General features: G+C 49.8%; 1 protein-coding gene across 1 annotated transcript; it reads right to left on the minus strand.

Annotated features, from left to right (window-relative positions):
* Positions 1 to 1965: 1965 nt before the first annotated feature.
* On the minus strand, positions 1966 to 22579 carry SPINT1 (serine peptidase inhibitor, Kunitz type 1). The gene is made up of 11 exons (XM_054201084.1): positions 22253 to 22579; positions 21602 to 22068; positions 12889 to 13040; positions 10929 to 11067; positions 9680 to 9850; positions 8949 to 8975; positions 7858 to 7983; positions 6871 to 6921; positions 5915 to 6085; positions 5132 to 5188; positions 1966 to 3988 (listed from the first exon to the last, which is right to left on the minus strand). The coding sequence occupies exons 2-11, from the start codon at positions 22023 to 22025 to the stop codon at positions 3789 to 3791; spliced, it is 1518 nt and encodes a 505-aa protein (XP_054057059.1). The 5' UTR covers positions 22026 to 22068; positions 22253 to 22579; the 3' UTR covers positions 1966 to 3788.
* Between the last annotated feature and the right edge of the window lie 1540 nt (positions 22580 to 24119).

The following is a 24119-nucleotide window of genomic DNA, read 5'->3' on the forward strand; positions in this document are numbered from 1 at the left end:
TGGCCAGGAAAGGATGAGGGGCTCGATGGTCTTCCTTCTGCAGAGGTGGAGGCCACCAAGAAGTCAGACCAGACACTTGTGAAGAGGCGGCTTCACAAGTGGGCAGTTTCCCTCGGTGGAGCAGCACAGTGGGCAGCAGCTCCTGGGGCTTGGCTGGAGCCTGGCTCCATAAACCGTGCAAACAGCCCCCTTGAAAACACTGACCTTGGTGGAGAAGACATTGCCTGCACCCACTGCAGGGACAAAGGGCCAGCTCCGGATGGCCAGGACCCTCCTGCGGCTGACCTCCTCCCCACAGAGACACTGCGCTGGGGTGATGGGCTCCGGAGCTCTAAGCCAGGAGGAGCAGCTCTGCCCCAAAACAACCAACAGCTTCACGTAACTGCTTGTTTCTGGCCGCAGCTGGGGGAATAGCAAGGATTTGCTCACCGTCAGGCACAGCGAGTGAAACAAGGCAGCTCAGTTTTCACTGAAAAATGTGTTTCTTAACCAGCTGACAGCAAGGCAGTCTTCAGTTCTGGGTTTTTTTTGCGGGGGGAGGGAGATTTTAATTTTGCAGAAAGTTTCAAGATCTGGACTCCCGTTCCCATCTGAAAAACAAACCCCTTTTGAAGAGCTGGGGTTTCCCGGGGAGTGGAGACCCTTGTGCCTCACACAACGGAGGGGTGGGACGTCCCCCTGGGGGTGTCCGGGGTGCAGGGCCTTTCCCCAGCCGCCCCACGCGGGACCTGCTGGTGCAGCCCGAGTGACCCCACACGGTAAAACCTGGGGAATGCAGACGCCCGGCGTGTGTGGTTACAGGTGTGGGCGTGCGGCACATCATGGTGTGCCATTGCTGCCTGGGGCTGCCCTCGGTGCCAGCTGCGCTCCTGAGCTTCCCTGGGTCCCGCTGTACCGGAGCACTGTCCTCCCTGTCTGTCCCTCCCATGACACCGGAGCACCAGGTCCCCTTGCCGCAGAGGGTGCCTGCCTGGTGCCAAGCAGGAGCCGGGTCTGGCCCCTTCGCTGGCTTTGGGGACAGAAAGTGCTTTGCAAGCTGCAAAGCAAAGGGGAGGGCTCTGGCTGGACCTGCAGACCCCACCGGGGCCACGGTGACGTAGTGACCATGGTGTCTCCACCAGGTGACACAAAGATGCTTTAAGTGAAAGAGGCTGTAATGCACACAGCCTTCTCTCTTCGGAGACTCTCAAGAGATGCAGCTTTGGTTTCAAACAGGGCTACCCTCACTCTGCCAGGACTGGTGACCCCATCAGCCGAGCAGAGCACGGCTCAGCACAGACCAGCTCCTGGGGCTGGGGACACAGGGGATAACGTAGGCGTAAGTAGCTGGAAACGGCAGGATGGGAGAGGTGGTGTAGGTCAGGAGTGGAGGAAGAGAGCGGTGGTAGTGAGAGAGCAAAGCCCACAGTCAGGAGCAGAGCGTGGTGGGGGGGAAACCCTTCCTGCCAGCATTCGGGGCCCCAGAGCTGCCAGGTCAGTGACGGGAGGGCAGGTTCGCCCGGTTTCCGTGCATATTCATTGCCGATTAGCCAAATTTACATTTAGCTAACTTTACATTACAGTGCCGGAGCGGATCACCAGCCTGGAGACACAGCTAAGAACAACTCCTGTTTGAAGAATAGTGTCTGCTTTTGGTTTCAGACCCAAACCTCAAACCAGTCTGACCAGCTGGAACCCAGTTTCAGGTTACACCCTGCCTTGCTCTCCGGGTGACTGAGTGGGTAATGATCTCACTCCCAGCACACTTGATGCGGTAGTTGTCTCTCCAGGTGTCCACACGGGCTGCATCCCCTCCTCCCAGCCCTCCTCAAGCCGTGGGACCACCAGCAGCGAGACCCGATGGCTCTCCCCTGCGCTACCGCAGTCCGGGCAGGTGAAAGAGTGTGAGATATCAGCCATGGGAACAGTACCTGCCCCCTCCGCAGGTCATTGCTTCTCAGACACCACTCCCAAGTCAGATAAGACAAACAATTCCTTTTTATTGCAACTCGTGTTATCAGAGTGAGTGCATACACACACACACAAAAAATAATCAAGACGTTAGGTTTCTTGTCTAGGCCATGGTAGGCTGTGGGAAAAACAAAGAGATGGAAGAAATGCTACAAGACAGATCACGAAAAGCCGTGGAGGAATCTGACCACCCCCAGGGACGTGGAGGCAGGTGCCCGTGACGGGGAGAAGCGTGCAGTCAGATTGCCAGCAGGCTGTGGGCAGCGGCTTCTTCCCTTCCAGCCCAGGCATCGGCCCAAGGAGGCAGCTCTCCTGGAGCTGCACTTGAGAGGACCTGAGCCGTGCCCTGAGCCGGGCATGGCTTCACCAGGGCTTTCCAGAGCCACTCTGCCCTTGGCCCTGAAAAGGTCTAAGCATATAAACTAAAGTCTGTACATAGATTTATGCTTCCTATTAGATTATGCTTATTCTTACACACACGCACACATGCAAACACACACGCACTGATCTCCTCTCTCTTCACAGCAGGAGTTTCCCAAGAGCAGCAGGCACTGGAAGTTTGGGGTTTGGTGCCAACCCCACAGCTGACAAGGCATACCAGGCACTTCAGAAATAGCAGCTTCTGCCCCCAGAAGTCCTCAGCTCCCAGGGGTACAAGCCTGGACAACAGAGATGCAGCAGTACAGATCTGGGGAGCACCTCACTGCAAACAGTCTACAGGGGAACAGACGGGACCTCGCCGAAGTGTGGATGTCACATGCTGCCATGGGGACAGGAATGAGCTCTGGACCTCCTGGGGCTGGGCTCATCTTGCACCAGGAGGAATGGGCCAGCAGGAGCGGGAGTGCCCGGGGACATCACCTGGTGGTATCCAGCCCACTCCTGTGCTCTGGGAGATGCCAGGGACTCGGGTCAGGCTACGTGCCTGGGGGAGAGTGCAGTAAAATCAAAGCTGCAGCAAAGGTCCAACTGTGAGGGGGCCGAGTCCTTCCACCCTCCCCTCACCATCAGCAGGAAAAGCAGGGACATTTCCTTTCCTTTCATGTGAGAATAAATAGATATTTTCTGAATGTATCTGGGTTCAAACTGAACACTGGAAAAGCAACCAGAGCAACTCAGAGAGAAAATGGTGGACACATACTGTACATAGGAGACTGTAACACGGCAGCTAGGCAGAAAAAAATCTAGGTGTGCTTTTCTGGTAAAAAGCAAAGCCTAGAGATTAAAGCAGGTATTTCTCTTTCCTTCCATCTCAAAAACAGGAACCACTGGAGAGTGTCACAGAGCCTTTGGAACAGGTCTGGACGGTTATCTGAATCTCACAGCCCTCAAGAGGCTCACCACGACCAGGAGGACTGCTGGGAGGCAGGGCCACCTTGTAGAGGACTGGGGGAAAGGGAGGAAAATACCAGGTTGAGTGGAAGAAAGTGGCGCTGCAAACAAATTTGCTGGCTCTGGTGAGCTTGCACCATTCATCAATGTGAATGCTACACAGATCCAGTCCCAGGATCCTTCAGTAAGTTGAGCGGAGTTGTGCTCTGGGTTCGAGCAGGGAGAAAGATGTAATTCAGAGTTTCACTGGACTGTTTGAAGTTAGGAAGGGACAGACATTAGAGAGCATCAAAATGCTCCCAGATCCTCACTTTCCCAGAGCAGCCATTTAGCCAAGACAATCACAAACACTAGTAATGCCAAATCATGGCTAAGTCTTGGCCTGATGCTACAAATGTCTTCAAAGAGAATGAGTCCTTCAGGCACAGGCCTGTGTCTGAAAACAGAACTCCAGAAGCTTTGGGGAGTGCCCCAATGCTGGGCTGGAGAGAGAGAGAGGCTGTAGGTCAGACTGGTTTGGTGGTGCTGCTGTAAAACAGATGCTCAGTGTCCTCTGTGGTGGAGAGGGTTGAGTTGGTAGCGGTGGTCGGTTGACGGCGGCGGCTGTTCTTCTTCCTCCTGTTCTTCAGGAAGAAGTAGCCGATGATCACCAGGACCACCATGATGCAGATCCCAAGGAGCACGGCGATCACTACCTCAAAGGCACCTGTGGGGGATACATGAACACATTAGAAGGGCAGATCCACAAGCCCTGATGCAGCAGGAGCAGTCAGGAAGAAGCAGGCACAAAAGTTGCTGCAGAAGCTGCATTGGCGAAGAGAAGAGGTGGGCAAGAGCTGGCCTGACATCAGGGTGGTCACTGCACAACTGGGCAAAGAAGACAGAAGGCAACTGCATGGCATAAGGGTATGGCCTGGGTATAGCCAGCCTGTCTCTCCCTTATTATGGATCCCATCATTTCCCAGATGCACCACGCCCTCTAAAGGCTATTTGGTGACTTCGGCAGGGTTGGCCATTTGATGGCCCTAAGAATATCCAGCCCTTCTGCAATGCTGGCCTTGCTTCGTATGTCAACAGGGAGGCCACCAAGGGGTGGTTGCAGAAAGCACCTCCTGGTTGGGATAACGCTGTCGGCGTGAGCTATGGTGGATACGCTGAGTTTGTGGGGAAAGAGCTTGTAGCAGCGCTGTGGGCACTTGGTCTTCTACAGCCAACCAAACTCCTGCAAAATCAGTGGAGACAGCCAAATATGATGCGTTTGAGAGCTGGTGTGAATTCAAAGATTAAATTGAGCTCTAGGGTTGAAGAAGGGTATAATTGAACGAGTTCTCTACTGAAGAAAGAAGCCTTACAGCTCTGTGGTGAAAGGACACCAACCTTAATGTGATATTCTTTTAGGAACTTGTAATTCAATAGCTTTGGTGTTCTTTACTGTTGTGGAGAGGATGTATAGGGTCATCAGATTTCCCCACAGTCTAGCACCCAACATTATTCACATACCCACTTGGGCCTTCCTTCTTGCAGAAGTTAGTGGTCCTTACGTGAACTTGGCCCTTGGGAAAAATTTTACTTGCCATTTTTTGATGTTGAACAGTGGACCATTCAAGCAAGTTGATGGAAGGAAAATCAGGAGCCTCTGATGTGAGCTACTGAGTCACAGACAAAGGAGAAATTGGACCACATGTGCACAGAAGCATCTCTTGCCACTGCTAGCATCCTACAAATCCCACATTGCTCCCTCGGCTTCAAAAGTGGGGTGGGAGAAGGCTATTATTTGCAAGGAAAGACAATATTTTTCAGGGCACGGTAAAAGCAACAAGCAAGATCTGTAGGAAAAACTGTTACTCACTTAAGATAGCACTTTGGGACTCAAAGGATTCCCATCTCCGGCCAATGGCATCTGCTTCTGAATTGGGAACAGAGCAGGGGGAAAAAGTTTTACACAGAAGGTTAGAAACAAGGGATAAGACAGGTTTCTGAGGAGCATATTTCTAGTGCTCTGAAGTGACTGAATGCATACAGCATCCCTCTTGACAGCCCTGGTACTGAGCTCTCGGGGCAGGCTGTGAGGCACAGTGAAGCTGAGGGCGGCACTTCGGAAAGGCAGCAACAGTTTGCCTCCCAACAGATACAGTTTGGCAGAATTCCTCCTCTTTCAGCTGTTGGCCTCCACAGCAACATGTACAAAGCTCTACAGCGTAAATCTTTCCCTCTCATTTGTTTAAAACTTGTGCCTAATATGTGTCATTCAGGATTTTCTTACTTTCTCCCCTCCCACTTGGGATGAACTGGAGCCAAGCTAGAAAGTCAGATTCTCTTTAGAGAGGCTATTCCATGTCTCCGGTTATCTTTGTCATCCTCCTCTCTCCCTTTTTCAACATCAGCACCCAAAATGTTTTCCGGCTCTGAGAAATGTCAGGCTGCATTGCAGAAAGATGCTGTAGATACACACCGTTCCCCGTAAGGCATCGGTCACGTTGAAGAATCCTGTGAGACATGGCCAGGGTTTGACAGCAGAGCTGCTTTGACTGAAAGCTCCCAAGCCACCACCTCTTTGTGACTGCAGAATTTAATCTGGAGTGATTTTCATAGTTTGATCAGTAAAACTCCAGCCCTCATTATATCTGCTTACTTGTGACGCCTGAACATGATTTCATGCACTCTTCCTCTCCTTCAAAGTTGTTGCTGTTCCCACCACAGCCCCCGTAGGTGAAGGGGTCACATTTCTCAGAGAATGGGTTATAGTACCAGCGGGGGATGCTCTCCGTGCACTGTCCAGTATCAGGCAAGTCCACACAGTGACCTGGCAAAGCAAGGGAGAGATGTTCTAGCCCAAGCAGTGCTTTCCCAGAGCGGCAACATTCTCTGCTCACAACTGAAGAGCACAAGCACCATAGCAGAAGGAGTCCATGGCTTTCCATGCCCAGTTGCCAGCTGCTCAAATTGGCATTGCCAAGGTGAGCTGGCACCTGTCCAGAAACCCAACTAGCACGGAAGAAAATGGAACATCAGGGCAGTCATGTTAGACCTTGGATTCAATCCCCTGCAGAAATGACCTGTGCTCCCCGGGCGGCAGAAGGGAACATGAAGAGGACAGACAGAAACCACAGTTCGGCTCGGGTCTCCTCTACAAGCAAGCTGCATCTAAGCTGACTTGGGATATGCTGTTTTAGCCCAGTGATAGTGCCACTGTTCGCCCTAGCATAAACAAGGCAAAGGCGTGGGATCGAGCACAGGCATACGATTACTCGTATTATGGCTTTGTTGCGTCCCCCACACTGCTTTGGTTTGCACTATTTCCGAAGAAAGTGCTGCAGGGTTTTGCACAGGCCGGGTGCTGTGCCCAACAGGCAACATGCATGAGACCTGCTTGGGTGAAAAAGTTTAGTCAGGAGAGTGAAAGCCTGCTATAAACAGCCGTCCTCAAGGTCAGAGAGCAGGCTCTTGCCCATTTTTTGTACAGGGACTATGCAGATGCTACACCCGTTTCTGGAATTATACAGGGAAGCGGTTTTACCATGAAACAACAGACTGAGGGAAAAATAAAAGCTGGTAGATGTCAGCCTAGGTGCTGTGGGTGGTACGTACCTTGCTTATGTGTGACATTGATTTTCTGCAGTCTATTGAACTCACGAGCATCTGCGAGAGAAACATTTCCTGTTAAAACTTCTCTCACCAGTTGAATACAAAAGAAACGTCTCTGTCTATGCGGACGTGGGCAGGCAGGGCTCTCCTGCACATCCCTTTGGTATCACAAGCCAGGGAAAGGGAGATATAATTTGACTTTCTTAAAGATCTCAAAGCTATGAGAGGAACATGGGAAAAATAAAATGTAGTAGCGGGGAACTATTCCCCATTTCCATTCCACAAACACAGAGACAAAACTAAGGAAAACAAAGACTGCATTCTTAGGGGTTTTTTTTCCATCAAGAAGTATGGGGAAACTGCTGTCACTCCAGGTTTTAAGACGTGTGAAAGAGCACTAGTATAGGATATAAGATAGGGCAAGAGAGATGAATCATATGCTTGCAACCTAAAAAGGCAGCAAAACACCCACATATAAGAAAGAGATTATGGGAATTCTGTCAGAAGAGGGAAGCAGGAAGGGGGAAAGAGAGGGAGGGAGAGAGGGCAGGAGGGAGGAGGGATTACAGACTCAGGCAGCTCGCCAGTGTGCATTTACATTAGCATAACGTGAGGATGTTAAGGGGACTGTGACACTGGACAGACTGGGAGAAATCATGGTTTCATTTCCTATCTCCCAGCTCTGGGAGAGCAGGTAAGGTCATTCAGTGAGAAAAATATTGGAAGGGGAGGGGAGGACAGGCTCTGAAGTCTTACAGACAGGTGCAGAGAAGAGAGTCGAAGAGTATTTAAGAGGCAGGAAACATCCCAGAAGGAAGATCAGCCCTTGCAGTCAGCAGAGATATGGGAGATGGCAGGAAGAGGTAATGCAGGGTCAGGAGATAAGAACAGAAGGCACGAAAAAACATTGAGTCAGCACCTGTAACTTCCAACGCACTCTCATCTCTGGGCAGATACTAAATTTTCTAATCCAGAATTTGAAGTACTTACATTGTTCACAATACATTTCGTCTGATCCATCAGCACAGTCGAGAGTTTCATCACACTCCAGATAGGCATCAATGCAGCAGCCATCCTTGCATCTGAAGAAGGGGGACTGACAGTTCCCATTGCACACTGCATCAGAAACAGTTCAGATTATAGAATGAATATTAGTGAGCTTTCTCCCTGCCGCACAGATGCTTTAGGAAGGACTTAAAAGCTGCTGATAGGGCTGGCAAACAAGAAACAAGACAGATCGGTTAAGGTCTCTCTTGAGTGACACCCTGGACTCAAAAAAAAAAAAAAATTTTTTTCTTGATTTTAAATGAAACATTGCTCTGGGAACAGCCAGGCTTCCCCTCAAAAAAAGAAGTACACAGAAGGTGGAAGCAAGAATGAGCTTCTCAGGAAGAATATGGAGATATTGCCCAAGCATAGGGGATTAAATTTGGAAAGACAAACTGAAACCTGCACGCCTGGCTGAGAGAGCCAATGGGGAAGAGCAGTTATTCCTCTCTGCTCCGGAGGTGGTCCCAAGTGCTGAGCATTGTGCCCAGTTCTGAGCTCCCCAGTGCACAAAAGGCACTGGCATACTGGAGTGAATCCAGCAGGGACTCAGCAAGAGGCTGGAGCACAAGAACTAGCATGAGGTTATGGAAAAGACAGACACAGACTCATTTCGGAGGTGCACAGTAATAGGATGAGCAGCGACAGACACAAGTTGCAGCAAGGGAAAGTGACTCGATGTGAGGGGAACAAAATTATAACATGGGCCATCAAACACTGGCACAGGTTGTCCAGAAAATGGGCAAAATTTCCTTCATTGGAGATTCCCAAAACTGGACTGGATACAGTCCTGAGCAACCCAATGTGACTCAAAGCTGTCCCTGTTTTGAGTAGTGGGTCGGACCAGATGACCTCCAGAGGTAATTCCTAACCTGAATTATCCTATGACAGAAAGTGAAAGGCTTAGTAAAGAAATTAGTCTCCAGTGCCTCTCTCTCCACGCTGACTGAGTGCTAATCAAAAGCCACAGGAACGGACGTGAGACACTGAGCCTGAGCTCACAGCAGGGTTACACCGTGGTACAGGAGGCTCACCTGGCTGTTGTCGCCCGCCAACAGAACCTGAAGAGACAAGGGGAAAAATAAAATAAGTTTACCACCACATCACTTTGTCAGCTCAAGATCAGCTTTATATTGCCTTCATATCTCAACTAAGAAGTGCATATTTTCCGGAAGCAAGCCCTGCAAGGGTTAGGGAGGGGAAATATGGGTGTCCACCACCCAGAGACCCCAGATGAGTAGTACCCATGTGAGGCAGGCCTGGAGGAGCACAGGGGAACTTCCCACCACTAGCTATGCCCAAACACCCCTTCTTTTCCAAGGCTTTTGCCACCTCCTTAAGCTGTGCAGCACAAAGGGCCTGGCAGAGGCTCAGCCCATTTATCTGAGGTAGCACTCAGTCATTCTCAGGCTCGGCTGAGAGGGTGCCAAAGGAGAAGATGAATTTCATTTTGGGAGTGAAGCACTTCTGGCTCTCCCCCAGCACAATGCTACCCTCTAGATTTAGGTTTCAGATGTGACACGAAGATTTGGTGAGGGTTTCTGCAGCTAGGGATGCACCAGGGACACTGACCAGGGGAGCAGCACTCCAGGAGCTGGGTCAGATATGTTGGCAGTGTAAGACTAGGACTCCCCATCCATAATTAGCCTGGTCTCCTCAGCTCTCTGAACTCTAACTAGCTGCCAGACAAGAAGCTGCAGTACCTGCCCACAGGGTCATCCCAACCCCATGAGAAAGAGAGGGCTGATTTTCGAAGCAGACTCACCTCTGACATTCTTGCAGGCGAGTTGACACTCCTCTTCCCGTAAGTAGTTATTCTTGTTGGCCTTGCAGCCGCCAAAAATGAACTCCTCACACTGCTGAAGGCTTGGGTTGTAAAACCAACGTGGAAAAGATCCCCGACACCAGCCCACCTTCTTAGGAGTCAAACAATGCTCTATCAAGAAAGTTAACGTAAAAGGCTCTGGTTAGCTTGCTTTGCCTTCACATATACAAAGGAGAAAATCTTCCAAAGGAAAGTTCAACACTGTGGACACTTCTCTGAAAGATTTATAAAATCTTGAGCGGTGTGAGAAGGGAGTCATGGTATATATTTTCTTATATGAAAGGCAGGGTCACAAAATCAAATTAGAAGGTGCCACATTCACAAAACAAAAGGAGCCGCTTCTCTGCGCAGCACATAGCTACGACCTGCTTCAGGATGTTGGTGGTGTGCAAATATTACATGAGGTCAAAAAGGGATTCATCCATGGCCATTAAACTCAAAGACACCATCTTCTGATTAAAAAAATCTCCCAGTTGCAAATTCCTTGGAGACTAACCAAGCGTAGTAGGGATTTACTGAGAGCATGTCATGTTCTTGTACTGTTCCCAAATTATCAACCTCTGGACGCTGTGGGATGCAGTGTACTGGATTTTGGACAGATGATTAGAGTCACCTGATATGGATGTTCTTATATTTTTATGGCACCTGTGGTAGGAGGAGAAATTCGCTGCTTAGCTACTAGTCAACCATTTGTCCAAGAACTCCTTGCTCCTAATGCACTTGTAATGCTGAACATTTTGATCACTAAACAAGGCCATATAAATAAAGCCAGGGAGACTTTGAATGATGGCTCCACCTATGCTGCAGCTTAAGGGAATTAGGGCTTTCACAGCAAAACCGTGAAGTCAATAAGACCTTTCAGGTTCTCCTGTCTTGCACCCTCAGCTGCACTCCAGGCTTCAATCACTATGGTGTCGCCTAGCAGAGGGCAATGACATACAGCGAGGATGAGGTTATTGCAGGCTACCTCTTCTGCAAGAGGATGCGAAAACCCTAAAGCAGATCGCTTTGAATGTATAGACCTTCCGCTACTGGTCAGGTTCAGGCTTTTCCTGGGAAAATTTGACATGCAAGTCCTGTCTCTTGATTATGCTCTTTTCCCATCCACCCCTCTGAAAAGAGCACCAGTAATGCCAGAGCAGCACCCAGGCTTGGGGACTCCAGCTAGACACCGTGGGCTCATGCTCACCTTCAGTCTGCTCCGAATTCAGCACCATGATGGTGATGTTGGTGAAGTCTTGCTGTTGTGCAGTGTCCGTAACAGTAAGCTGGAAGACGTAAGTCCCCGCCTGTAGGTTGGAGATTTCTACCTGATCTTCTTCGTGCTTCTGAGAAGGCAAAAGAAAGGCTTATGCAAAAGAAGGTACCTCTAATGAGGGAGTGAGTGAAGCCGTGTAAGGCCCATGCTCCTCCATTAGGAAGGAAGGAGCTTGGCTGGAAACCACCAAGCAGATGTCTGGCATGAAAGATGTCTCAGTGCTATACAATGCCCCCACATCCATGGGCTGGTACCCAGCTGGAATGGCAGAGAGAAAGAATACCACAAGACTAATTAGATATTTCATATTTTGTCACATTGTGAAGGCACGAGGGAAAATAAAAATCTTTGGAGAGGACTGAAATACCTGCAGTTTTTGTTTTACTTTTTTAAAAATAAACCCCGTTATGAATCACTTGCTTAGTACATAGGGAATAAGCTAGGTGTATTTAAGAAAGATATATTCTTGCCTTTTGAATATGACAAGCATATTTAGTATTAGAGATGGAAATGAGTGCCTATTTCTTTGCCTACTAAGAGGTTTCTAAAAGAGAGTGAATTATTTTGTCAGAATAAGAAGTTGTGATTTTATTGACACAAACTTCTCCCTGTATTTGGGCCCAACAATATTGGGCCTCTATTTCCATGCTATCTGCCTTTTTGGTTAGGTTTCAAGAGAACATAGAGTTGCCATATATCATCTTAATGTGGTTAATATAGCATAATACTAGAGGACTTTTTTTTTCCCCCTGAAAGTTGCTTTGGTTGGGCTAGGGGGAAGGGAAAAGGAAAGGAGCACTTCCAGATTTTCACAGCCCCCTCAGCACCCTAGGAATAGTCATTGCTGGTCTTTGAAATCAGCTGTAGACCTGATGCACTCGTTTGCTAATTCTTCCAAAAGGTGCCACAAGAACTCCAGATGAGCTCCAAGCTTTCCCAGAGCGTTTTGCAGAAGTTTATCAGTAGTCATTTGCTCTTCTAAAGGCACAATTCACGTTTGACATCTATAAAAGTATCTAAAGGGTGGGCTGAAGGAGGATGGTGCCAGACTCTTTTCAATAATTCCCAGTGACAGGACAAGGGGCAATGGGCACAAGCTGGAACATAGGAAGTTCCGTTCAAATACACGGAAAAACTTCTTTATGGTGAGGGTGCCAGAGCACTGGAACAGGCTGCCCAGGGAGCTTGTGGAGTCCCCTTCTCTGGAGACTTTCAAGACCCGCCTGGATGCAGTCCTGAGTAATGTGCTCTAGGCAATCCTGCTTTAGCAGGGGAGTTGGACTAGATGATCTCTAGAGGTCCCTTCCAACTCTGAAGATTCTGTGATTCTGTGGTAAGATAGGCAGTGTTCACACCCTAGAGATCTTGGAGTCAGTCAGGAGACATGAATTCTGCTCCAGCTCAGATAAAATAGGAGAAATCTATGCTCTAAAGAGAAGCAAAGTCCAGGAAAAGCCCTAGGAGAACAGAAGCAGAGCCTGAGACTGGATTATTCAGAGGAGGAGAAGCCCCAAGGAGGAGCAGAGAAAAACTAAGGGCAGGCCCCTCGCTGAACTACAAGAGCTTGGGAGCAGAGGCAGCTCTTGCACCGAAGCTACTGCCCTCCTGGGTGCTCCCACCCAGGCAGACCAGGCGTTGCTTAGGAAGGTTTGAGATGGCCTGCTGGTGCAGGGAGCCCAAGACCTGATGAGGCCAAAAATGCCACATCCCAGTAGGTGTGAGAGAGTGGGGGCAACTGTGAGGAGTGCTCCATAGCTATTGGCAACAGGCTCATGGGTGGACTGGCTTGGGGAGGGAAGGACAAGGTGACCTCTAAGTCAGTGGCTGTGAGAGCCCAATCTAATGCAGATCACAGGTGACACTGAGCAAGTTGCTTCCTTCAGCTCCCTACCTTCATCTCCACGGAGGGGTCGCCGAGGATCTGTTTCCATTCATAGCTGACTATCCCTCGGTCATCCGTGCTCTCTGTACCTCTCAGCATCACTGGCTCCCCCGGCTGTACCCTCATGTCCATGCCAGTGCGGGCTATTGGAGGATGGTCATCTGCAGAAGAAACGCAGAGCAAGGCTTGGGTAAGAGGCTGAAGAGCCCAGTCCTTGCCTCCATTACAGTAAGACAAGGGAGTGGGATTCTTCCAGGCTAAATTAATACAGACTTCAACCACTGAACGGAAAATGCTTTTATACAGCTGTGCTTCTTGCAGCCTGAGCAAGCAATGGACAATAAATACCGTTATTACTGACCTCACTAATTTAGTAAGTCCACAACTCACTCTGGCAGTGCCTTTGAGCCAGTTGGCTCCCTGGCCATTTCTGCCCACAGGAACCACTGTAAGAGGGTGTCCCTGTGGCTACAGCCATTGTGCTTCTGACCAACGGACCACATCCTCACAAAACAGCACAGAGCAATCTCCACCCTCCACTTAAGGAGATGACCTGATGTGGGTGTTGAAGAATGTGGAACTGACTCTCATTATGCCTACCACCATCTCTAAGCACTATGTTAGCATGCTTAACCAGAGCTATGCACTGCAGGATTTGGATGGAAAATACCGCTCCTCAACCTCATCTGCCACCTCCCTCTCTGACACGCATGCCTTAAAAAAAGCACACAAATGCCATTCATGAGACCATTATTTTTCTGCCATTTCCATGGATTACCTTACTAGCAGCCTCCACAATCCTTTAAACAAATTTCCAGACTGTAAGAAACAAAAACTGATCCCTGCCTGTGCCAGCAAGAACAGCCTAAACAATGGCACTATTGAGTCTGACTCATAACTCCTTTCAGCCTGAACGTCTCTGTCCGCAGGCTTCCTGCGTAGCTCAGCCCATAAAACTCCACCTGGTAGCACCTGTACCAAGTCCAAGACGCAGTGCTCAAGTTCAACCTGAGTCTTTTATAAAGGCATTGTTTGTCATTTAGAAGCTAGATATAAATCACTCTACCATTACACTGTTGTATAGACTGTGTCTGAAGAAGAGGACTAGTGCCCAAAGCCCTTGGAAAACTACTCCAGCAGCTAATTACTTTCACTGTCGTAGACTTGCTCCTAGTTTCCTGTTTGAGTGTTTCTGGATTCAGGTCCCAGCTGCTGACTCTTGCTAGAGTCTACTGAATATAGCCTTCAATATAAGGCATATGTACAAACAAACCTGACATTCAAAGGAAGCTACTTTTTAGTTCTTTCCTCACTAAATTCAGTAAGATGGAGGGCTTTGCAACAGATCAGAGTTACCACAAATCCACCCAGAATCTTCTATTTTCTAGTATCTTCTACCAAATGAAGACCTATTCATCCTACCCAGGTCTTAACAAGCGCTGCTGCCACCAGAGAGCCACAAGTGAAATAAACCTTCCCTTTTTTACATGTCTGAGCATTGGGCTCGGCCTGTTCGGCTGCAGAGTCCGGGAGGGTATGTGGGTACCAGTCCTCTGAGGTGCCCCCCGCAGCCTGCTCCACAGCTGCGGCCCTGCAGCTTACCTCCCTCATCGCCAGGCCGATGGGGCTGCGGTTTTACTCTGTAAGAGGTCAGCTGCTTCTAGCCTGTACAGCTGCAGGGCTTCTGGTCACGTTTGTCACACCTGTCTGTGTGCTCTCTGCGATCTGTCACCGGTTTTATCTTTTATTCCATCTTTTCACGTGAGTTTTGGGTGGGAACAGTACAAGATCAAGTTCATATTGTTGAGCTTGAGCCAACCAGCAAAACAGGCAGCTGGACTGAGAGGCCAGGACGGATGACACCTGCACCACAAGCAGAGATGCCCACCCTGGCGTCCTCTCACCTTTGGGTAGGGCACACCTCCCTGCCCCTCCTTCCGTGCGGCTGCATGCCAGAGCGATGGGCATGGCATGCAAAGGCTGCTCAAAGACACCAAGCAGGGACCAGTGAGCCTGGCACCTCTTGGGTTTGAGCAGGGCTGGTAGAACCAATAAAGGGAGTTTCGCTTTATTTTCAAGTGGTCTTGCCACGAGAACATTCACAGGAGAAAGCAAGGACTGGAGCTGGCAACACTTTCCAAACAAGCCGGGAAAATCAGTCCCACAAGCACCTTGTACACAGCACTCACGACAAGCTCTGGAAATGGCATGTTCCTACCGTTCCTCCCAGACAAACGCCATGAGCCTGCCAGGGAGAAGTTGCTGCCCGCCACCCTCCTGCCAGGGTGAGCCCAGTAGATGGGTGCAGTCACACGAGGAAGACCAGTTCTTCAGCAACATGGAGGCTGATCATTAACTCACAACAACTCCAAATCATACTTTTCCTTGACATTTTCCAGTATGTGCGCTTAAAAGGAGGTTTAGACTGGATATTAGGAAAATTTTTTACACCGAAAGGGTTCTTAAGCATCGGAACAGGCTGCCCAGGGAAGTGGCTGAGGCTCCATCCCTGGAGGTATTAAAAAGACGGGTAGACATAGTGCTTAGAGATATGGTTTAGTGATGGTTTTTGTCAGAGTTAGGTTGATGGTTGGACTCAATGATCTGAAAGGTGCCTTCCAACCTAGGCAATTTTATGATTCTAAAAAAAATAATTGCTGGCCAAACATTTCTCCACAGGTCAATTTAGTTACTTTGGGTTGTGGATTGCATGGTGAAGTAAGACCTCAGTTCTGGTCAACGAGACAGCTACCTCTCCAGATCCCATCTCTGATTACCCAAATTCCCTGACCCTCCTCACCTCCAGGAAAATAGTCAGAGTATTTGCCTGTGTGCGGCGACTGCCAGCCAAGGAGGAAGTCTCCATAGAAATGAAGGACTTCACTTTCAAGTCTCTCCCTTTTCTCCTTAGGACGTCTCAAAGCTCAGTGACATTGGAGTATTTCCGCTGCACTGACTTTATGAAGCCTTCAGTGGCAACGTGGCTATTCTCCACCTGAGCTTCATAACCCAGTGCTGACTGAACCAGACAGAATATCAACAAACTGCTCGTAGAAGGGAGAGTCTCCATTCAGTTCTTTTTGCTCTGAAAGCCTGTTTGAAAAATGAAAGTTACCTTTGCTATAATGCGCTTTTGACTATGGAAAGTTTCTGCTGTAAAACTATGTAATTAACAGGGAGATTAAAGCTTTATGATGCTGTTGTGTGTCGTGCTCTTTACTGTGGAACTCATGCTCCTGGAGTCACATCATTAAGTGACAACTTCAGCTTCCACTTATAAAATACATCAGAAGGTGAAATACCTTTTCTTTATGATCCTGGAGAAAAGCTTGATAGAGTAAATCTAAAATGCTTAAAAACAAATTTATATGGCTCACAGTGTTTTCCTGCCTCAGTCCCTGTTTTCTGCTTTTTAAAAAATTTCATTTAGTTTTAAGGCTTATGCAGTCAGTTGTTTGTCTGGCTTCACCTCCAACAATGAGCAGACTTGAACCAAAGTTGTTGGGGGAACAGGAGTCTAAAAGTTATTGAATTCCTACATGGGCTGCAAAAGTTAGCATCTAGGTTGGGGGAGAGACCCCAGTAGGGACCTCGCTATCCGAACACGCAGGCACCAGTGAAATCCCGCAGCAGAAAGCACTTGCAAAGCTCCCAGTTTGGCGATTTCTCTTTCGGAGCTCAGATATCAGCTCTTGCCCTCGAGACACAAATTCACAGAAAACCAGATTTCCTCCATTCCAGCGCTCATGCAGATACACCCTGAGTACTTGAGACTGTAAAGATAACGCTTGAAAATACCTCAGAATGATTTGAGGTTGCCGCTAGGAAGAGCTGGAAGGCTTTCTCAGGGTCACCCAGGGGGTCCTACAGCCGGCTGCTGTCTGCCATTGCAGGAGCAGCTTACAAAGGAGACAAGTGCGGCTTGTGCAGGGGACACTGAGGCTCTCCGAAGGGAAGGACCTCGCTGGGGACAAAAACCACTGGGCAGGCCAGTAGCAGAGGCAGGAGCAGAAATGAGGCCATCCAAATTCCAGCGTCTGTGAGACACGCAGCCTCGGAGATTTGAAGCGTTGGAAGCCAGCTGAGCCTGCCCGCTGCACAAGCAGGGGGGCAGGGGCTCTCCCCGCAAATGCTAAAGCTCTGCTCTAGCGTCGCTTCCAGGGCAGTCATTCGAAAGCCAGCAGCTTTCAGGGAGGGTTCATTCGAATCTCGCCCATCGACACGAGAAAACTCTCCATAATAACAGGCAAAAGTAAGGAAGATGCTGCTTCTGCAGGGTTGATTTGCCTGAGGCGGGGAGAGAGAGAAGGGCACAAGGCAATGCGACACAGTGCCTGGAGAAATACAAGCTCTTTCTGTAGGGATTCATCCTGGCTGGGCAGCAAATACAGTCACAATAAGGCCGTATAGTTTTCCGATAACTCATGCAGAGGCAAGCAGCTGTCAGCATTAATTTCTAGAGGTTTCTGTAGTGGTTTGTAAGAGGTGCACACAGTAGGTCAGCTTAGCCTCTCTAGAACAATGCAGCATGACTGAACGGATTGTATTTTCAGAATAAAGCTGCTGCCCCCGGGCTCTTTCCGTCCTTCCTCAAGGTGTGGGAAACCAGTCCGATTTGCTTTAGCGGGCACAGGGAAAGGGTCTCCCACAGGCCTTTGTGCCAGTTTAGTAAAGATCAGTTTGTTACTGATAGCTCCAGAGCCACGACGTGAGGTAGCCACAAGATGCGGCACTTCAGTAAATTCCGCATGACAAACAGCAGTTCCACAGTCAGTGGAAGCTGCTCATCGCCTGCTCTGAGCAGGGAGCTGGACCGGCTGGTCTCCAGTCTGCCAGTATACATTGGCCTCTGAATGCATGATGGGGGTACTGAATATGCAATTCCCCCCCTCCTGGCTTGAGCTGGGCGCTGGAGGACAAGTGGCTGGCTCAGGATTGAGCAGCATCAGCCAAGGGCACACCAGTGACCGGACCCTTCTCAGCCCCAGACGGGATGCCAGCACCGCTCACTCTAGTTGCCTGCAGAACGGAAACCAGCGCGGGACCAAATGTTTGAAGATGGATGATCTTCAAACTTGCTGAGCTCTCCTTTTTGAATGCTTTACCAAAGTTTTAACCTGCAAATCTCTCTCCACAGCCAGGCAGGAGCAGATACATGCTGAACCCAGTGGGTTCCCCAGCGCTGCCCGTCTCCCACTCACAAGCCCTGAATTCAACAGGAGAGTGTCACCGAGCATTTCACAACCACCACAAAAGGTTCAGTTCAAGAAACGGACAAAGGTTCAGGGAGGTTATTTTCCAGTTTCACACCCAGAACTGGTTTGCCTAGACCAGAATAAGCTCGGGGTAGTTACTTAAACACTGGGCTCCATTATTACCAATAAAGTGCATGGTGAGCCTGCCCCTCCCGAATGAGCCAGGCAGAAAACTCGCACCAAAGTTCAGGCTAGGGAATCATTTAAGAGGATAGTGCCTTTTAACAATAACATCAGAGACTTGGGGCTGTACGTTAGCTAAAACAGGCGAGAGACAGAGCCAAGGTGTCGTCACCAGCTTATACAGGACTCAGAAGCTCTTGTTCTCCAAAATACTGAAAATAGACTCAGATGATGTGCAGAAGCTAGATTTCAGCTGTATTCCTTGTTGCCTGTACCCACAGGTTTTTCTGGTCATAAAACAGTAAGAGTGGCCGCAGCGGGTAAGAGCAAAGGTGCCTCTGTCCCTGTGTTCGGTTTGCAAGTCTCGTTGTGGATGCTTGAGCAAGAGCAAGAACATGTAAGCATAAACAGTGCTTTCCCCGTAACACTCTTCCAGCTTTCAGCTACTTCCATCAGGGTCAGGAAACACTCCAGGATTAAATTTGCCCATTCAGGAGCCCCCAGCTGCACTCCCTCTTTCAAGTGCTTATCTAGTCTTCTGAACAGATATAAACCTGGTCTGCTCCTGTGGGCCTTGCGACACGTGGCTTTTCTGTTTAATGTCTCCCACTGGGATCACTAAATATATATTTCACTATTCACTAGAAAAAAAACACGCTTTTAATCTGCATTATTGCAGAGGATGTCTGAAGATTGCCACGTGGCAATAGGGCATACCCTAAAGGCTCCCAGGACACCTGACAGAGGCACATAAAGGAAAGGGGTGGATGACAAAGCAGCATATAAATTTCCAGCAGACCTTTAGAGCCCAGTCTCAGGGGGCTGACAATAACCTGGGCTCCAGACCAGCCACAGAGCTTCACATTTTAACAGCGATACCACAAAACCTGGCGTACCTGATGGTAGCCAGGCCCCCACCTTCCTGCCCAGACAGGACCATTCCTTCTGCATGGACCCAATTCCAGCATCGCAGCTGGAGGAGCCTGGAGTTTTGCTTCGGATTTTTCTGTTTGGATCTCAACCAAAATCGAGATCTGCATTCTTAAGTGTCTCATCAACTGCTGTGGGGAGGAGGGCCCAGCTCGTATGGTCTGATTTAGCTCTTGTTGTTGTTTGCAGTTTCTCCAGTAAAACAACTCATTTTCAGCTATGGATTAATAAATAGTAATAGTTCTTTGTCTCTTTTCCTGCCAGCCCTCTGATGTCATTCAAGGTGATTCAGAAAGCTTTTGGTATCAGTCAAAAGGCAATGCCTAAAAATTTTCAGGGGAGGAGTGAAACACGTTTCCCATCAAAGCATGGCATTAAGAACGCAGCCCGACCTAGACACGAAGCAGCGAGCTGCCCGGTGTCCGTGGCTACAGCTGGAGACCTGCCCAGCACCCTGCACCCTCTAAGTGCGCAAACACGGGGTGTAGAAGGGACCGAGCCCTTCCTACACCCGCAGCGGTATCGTGGCGCAAGCCCCAGGTGAGCGAGGAGGGGCATGCCCGCCTCGGCAGGCAGAGTATCCCTGACAGCATTTCTGGCGTGTTTTTCACTTCTCACTGATAAGCCTTCCCAGGTCTTCCTGCTCCACCGCAGCCATCCCAGCATCTGTGAAAGCAGGGCTAGATATAGCCTGCAAGGCAGCACCTGCGTGTCAGTGGCGGTGACGCTCCAGCTAGGTGCCGTGGAGTGGCAAACACAGCACTGCTGGTGGCACAGAGAGCTCAGTGACGCAGGGACACTTTGTAGAGACCCACACGCACGCAATATCACATCCTTCGACCGGTCCAGGGAGGAGGGGGGTTGCAGTCTACCTGTATGAGATGCTGGTCCACAGAGGTGAAGGGGCTGCATTGCTCAACAGTACATTGTATTTTAATCTAATCTTGTGAAATCAGGATGCACTGGAGATGATGCATTCCATTTTCCTCCTACAACAAAGCATGTAGGAGTTCAGGCAGCTGCCAGCGTGCCACCTCCAGTCCTGGAGATGTGGGCTTCAGTTCCTCACCAACTGCAGCTCCTGTGGAAAGGATTTTGAGCCCGGAATGGAGACGCCAGACAACTACTGCAACAGTGAGATAGAGATTTACCAAAAGGCCCTAAAATGGGGTGAGAAGCGACTAGCAAGGACAGGAGAACCACTTCTGCCACATTGCTGCTCAAACCAGTGACAAACAAGGGCTGCTCCAGAGGAGCCGTGCCCTCCCCTGAAACCCCTGCACTGCTCCTTAGGGTGGACAAAACTGATCAGTGTGGGGTTTGGTGCCATTTCACATCTCCAGCGCCTACAAGGCTCACAGGCTGGCCCATCCCAGCAGAAGATCAAAGGCCTATTCAGCTCACGCGGTCCAGCCTGAGCCTATGCACCCACCCAGCTGCTCCCCTTGTCATCTTTACATCCCTTCTGTCCCCACCACGGGTGGGCTGGGAGGGGACGTGAGGATTACCCATACAGGTATCCCCTAACAGCCCTGCCTATGCATCAAGAAATAATAAACTGGTTATGGTTGCCAAAGACCCAGCCAGGCTAGAGACGTCCTGCCCTTGTTAGGCTTCCTCCAAAACATGGAATAAGGAGGTAAAAGGAGGGATTGCCATGTTTTCAGCATTTCTGAACACACTGCACTTCTTTGGAGACAGCAGAGCACGTGGCAAGCAGCCAGCTCCAGATTAGTTTGTTTTCCACCTGTTTTTTTGGGTCCAGGTGCAATCTTTCAGAGCAGGGAACCAGGGACTGGGGAAGAGAAACCCACCTCCAAAGGGAAAGTTTTCTAATCAGCCTCCCTCAGCTGCTCCCTCTCCCTCCCCCAGCAGCAAGGACCAGCCCCACCAAGCAGAGCGATACCGAGACACCTCACCATCCAGGCTGCTGCTCACAAGATTCAGGCTGTGGCAAAATGAAAGGTAACTAAGTGGACTGTGTCCTGCCCCCAGCCCCTGAGCAATTAAGAGATTAACACAGCCCTTTAAAACGCAGCGATGTGTAGATTTTTAGAGGTTTTCACTTTCCAACCTCAAAGGCCTGGGGGGAGGGAGAAGAAAAACAATACCTTTTTCTCCACTTTGTGAAGTATCAAAAACTCAGCCTGCATTTGGTAAATACTCACTCCACCCACTTCAAATAGGTTAAAAAAAGATTCCCTCTCCATTTGCTCATAGGTAAACTGAGGCACAGATATTAAGTTAGTTCACCAAAGTTAGGGAAAACCTTTGCAGCAGAGGTGCATATAGAAACCCCACTGCTTTATCCCGACTGTGCATAGCTGCACAAATGGCGGCTGGAGGAGCTGGCACCAGTGGCCATTAGTGCTCTTCCAGCCCTGGTTTGCACAGATCCATTATGGGCACCTTACCACTAGATCTGTGATCCTGCATTGCCACGTAGGAATCGTACACGTCCTTCCTCAAGAAGTTGAGAAAGCCAATCTTCCTGGCAAACCTGCAGACGAAAGCCTGGTCGTAGAGGCAGTTGAGGAGAAAGCAGCCCTGGATGTGGTCTTCCTCCGTGCCCGGGACCTGCTCCACAAGAGCCAGGTTACAAGTGGGGTCCTTACAGCAGGCTCTCATGCAGTCTCTGCTCCGATGGACCATGGGGGACGACAAGAAGGTGGCTCCATTCTGGACAGAGGCGTCTATATCCAGCACCAAATCCGGCATCCCTGCTGTAAAGTCCTCCAGGCACTTTTCACCAAAGGGTTTTTCCTCCTGGCCTTCACTGAAGTCCACCACCAGCACCAAGCAGACCCAGAGCACAAACCATGGACTCCCTCGGGCCATCTTGGCGCCCCGATCCTCACCGCCTGAAGACCTTAATCCTTTCCTAAAGGAAAGGAGAAGATAGATGAAGCTAAGCATGACCGATGTCCAGGTGCATGACACCCCGGAGCAAGAGGGCACCTGGAGCGCGGCCTCGGCTGTGCTCCGGGTCCCCGCTCGCCCCGGGGTGACCAATGTGTCCCCCCACCCTGCACCTGATCCCCAGGCATGCGCTCTCAGCCCCCCACCTGGGCGGTCTCAGGTGAAACCGGTGCTGGGAGTGGGGTGTCCCCCTGGTCTCCCCCCGGCTCCTTCACCCCTCAGGTGTGCCTTCAGCTGCGTCCAGCAGAGACAAAGGCACGGAGAGCGCAGGAAGTGAAAACCAACTCCCTGAGAAAGAAAAAAAAAAAATCCAGTCACTCCCCTGCATTGCGTAAGAGGAAGGGGAGGAGAGCCGGGCTGATACCATCTTCCACTCCTCTGGTGAAGGGAGCGAAGGCTCCCCATGGGAGCCGAGATGGTACTCTCCTTTGTGCAGGTGCAAGTGCACCCGCTCCGGATGAGCATCCCACCAGCTGGGTTCTTCCTGCATCCCCATGCATCGGCCGCTTTGAAGGAACTGAAAGCCGGGTAGCATGCTGTCTGTGTCCTCCTGTGGTAGTCCTTGCACTCCGGTGTGGCCAGTTGCGTGGCACAGAGCAACTTTAGTCCAGTCTTGCTAACCTGGACGAGTCAACCCTGCAGTCGCATCTACAGTGCCCGCTGCTATCGCAGCTGCGAGGGCTTTTGTGCTCAGTACAGGCATCTCGAAATCATGAATTCCCTTCTCTTGGGACACAATAGTCCTCTTGAGTGAAAGCACTTGGTGGCGTGCCCAGAGGCTGCCTGCGGCAGGAGCCCTGGCACCGCAGCAGTGAAAATTTTTGGTAATCTGCCCCCACTGATGAGCAACATTTCACTGCATCTCGTACAGATCAGTCACAGTCTGTTTATATTTCCCTTGCTTTGCAGGACGGTGCTGTTTGGAGCCACGGGAACATAAAGGCAGCCTGCTATAACTTCCATGTATTTTCTCCCTTCCTGCTTCTACTTGCAGATCCAGGATCAAATTCCTCTGTTCAACAGATAAACCACTGTCATCCACCCTCTCTGTAAACAGTCCTAAAGCCCCTGGGTAAACTGTTCTTACCGCTCTGTCGTAGTCCTTAGGAGAGCAGGGAGTGCTTGTAATTTGCTTGGCCATTATTTGTAATGAAATATTGCATAACTTAGAACAACAACAGCAAATGTGAGGTAGTGTTGAGTGGCGTATCTTCAAAAAGCGATGGTGAGCAGCAGCTATGCCTCAAAGAGCAGCTGGCCTTGTGGTTTTGGAAGCCATTCTGGGTGTCCGGTGTTTCAATTCTTGCTGCTTCTTTCTGTACCTCTGATGCATCCTCATGTACCCTCACGGGATTTATTGAGAGTCCTTAGACATGTTTCCACCTCCTGGCTGTCACAGACAAACACTATGGGAATGTCATGTTGTAGGAATATTATTTTTCAATACCTCTCACAACTTTCTATGGCCTGATGCTGACATTTGTGTGTAGCACTGACTTATGTTTGAAAAGGGAATTGATTTGATCTGGCTATGGTTGGGTACAAAAAAAAAAATATATAGGCAAAGCCTAAACCACGAAAAGAGATGGTAGGGCAGTAGGAAACACACGTCTGCAGTGCAGAGGGATTTTTATTTTCCTTGTTGGCTATACGATTCTTTGTCAGAAGAAGCGTGTGTGTGTCCCACTCCACACTCAGACCCCATCTCTACACCAGGTCTTTAGGACCTGCTCGCAGACCCTGCCAGGTTAAAGGCAGATCTGACCTTGCTGTCCTGCACGTCTTCTAAATCTATGCAGGAGAAATAAAAACAACAACAAGGTTGTCTCCTCCTTTTATTCTGCACTTGCCCGAGGCGCTCCGCTGGGGGCTCTCTCTTGCGTTTAACCTGGAGGAGATTTTTTTTCCCTGGCTAAATGTTTAAAGCCTTCAGTCTGGAGCCAGGTGAGACTCAGTGCAATTCCCCGACACAGGAGCGCGCTGCTCAGGGAGCAGTTAGTCCCGTTCCCTTTG

The sequence above is a fragment of the Rissa tridactyla genome, chromosome 4 (assembly GCF_028500815.1).
Source record: "Rissa tridactyla isolate bRisTri1 chromosome 4, bRisTri1.patW.cur.20221130, whole genome shotgun sequence".
Lineage (NCBI taxonomy): Eukaryota > Metazoa > Chordata > Aves > Charadriiformes > Laridae > Rissa > Rissa tridactyla.

What these genes read in the sequence shown, in the direction of transcription:
- SPINT1 (XM_054201084.1), bottom strand. Translation starts at nt 22,025, where the DNA reads ATGGCCCGAGGGAGTCCATGGTTTGTGCTCTGGGTCTGCTTGGTGCTG. An exon ending in CGAAATGTATTGTGAACAAT is followed by an intron (nt 6,922 to 7,857) that starts GTAAGTACTTCA and finishes TTTCTCTCGCAG; the next exon opens with ATGCTCGTGAGTTCAATAGA. An exon ending in GTCCCAAAGTGCTATCTTAA is followed by an intron (nt 3,989 to 5,131) that starts GTGAGTAACAGT and finishes TATCCCCCACAG; the next exon opens with GTGCCTTTGAGGTAGTGATC.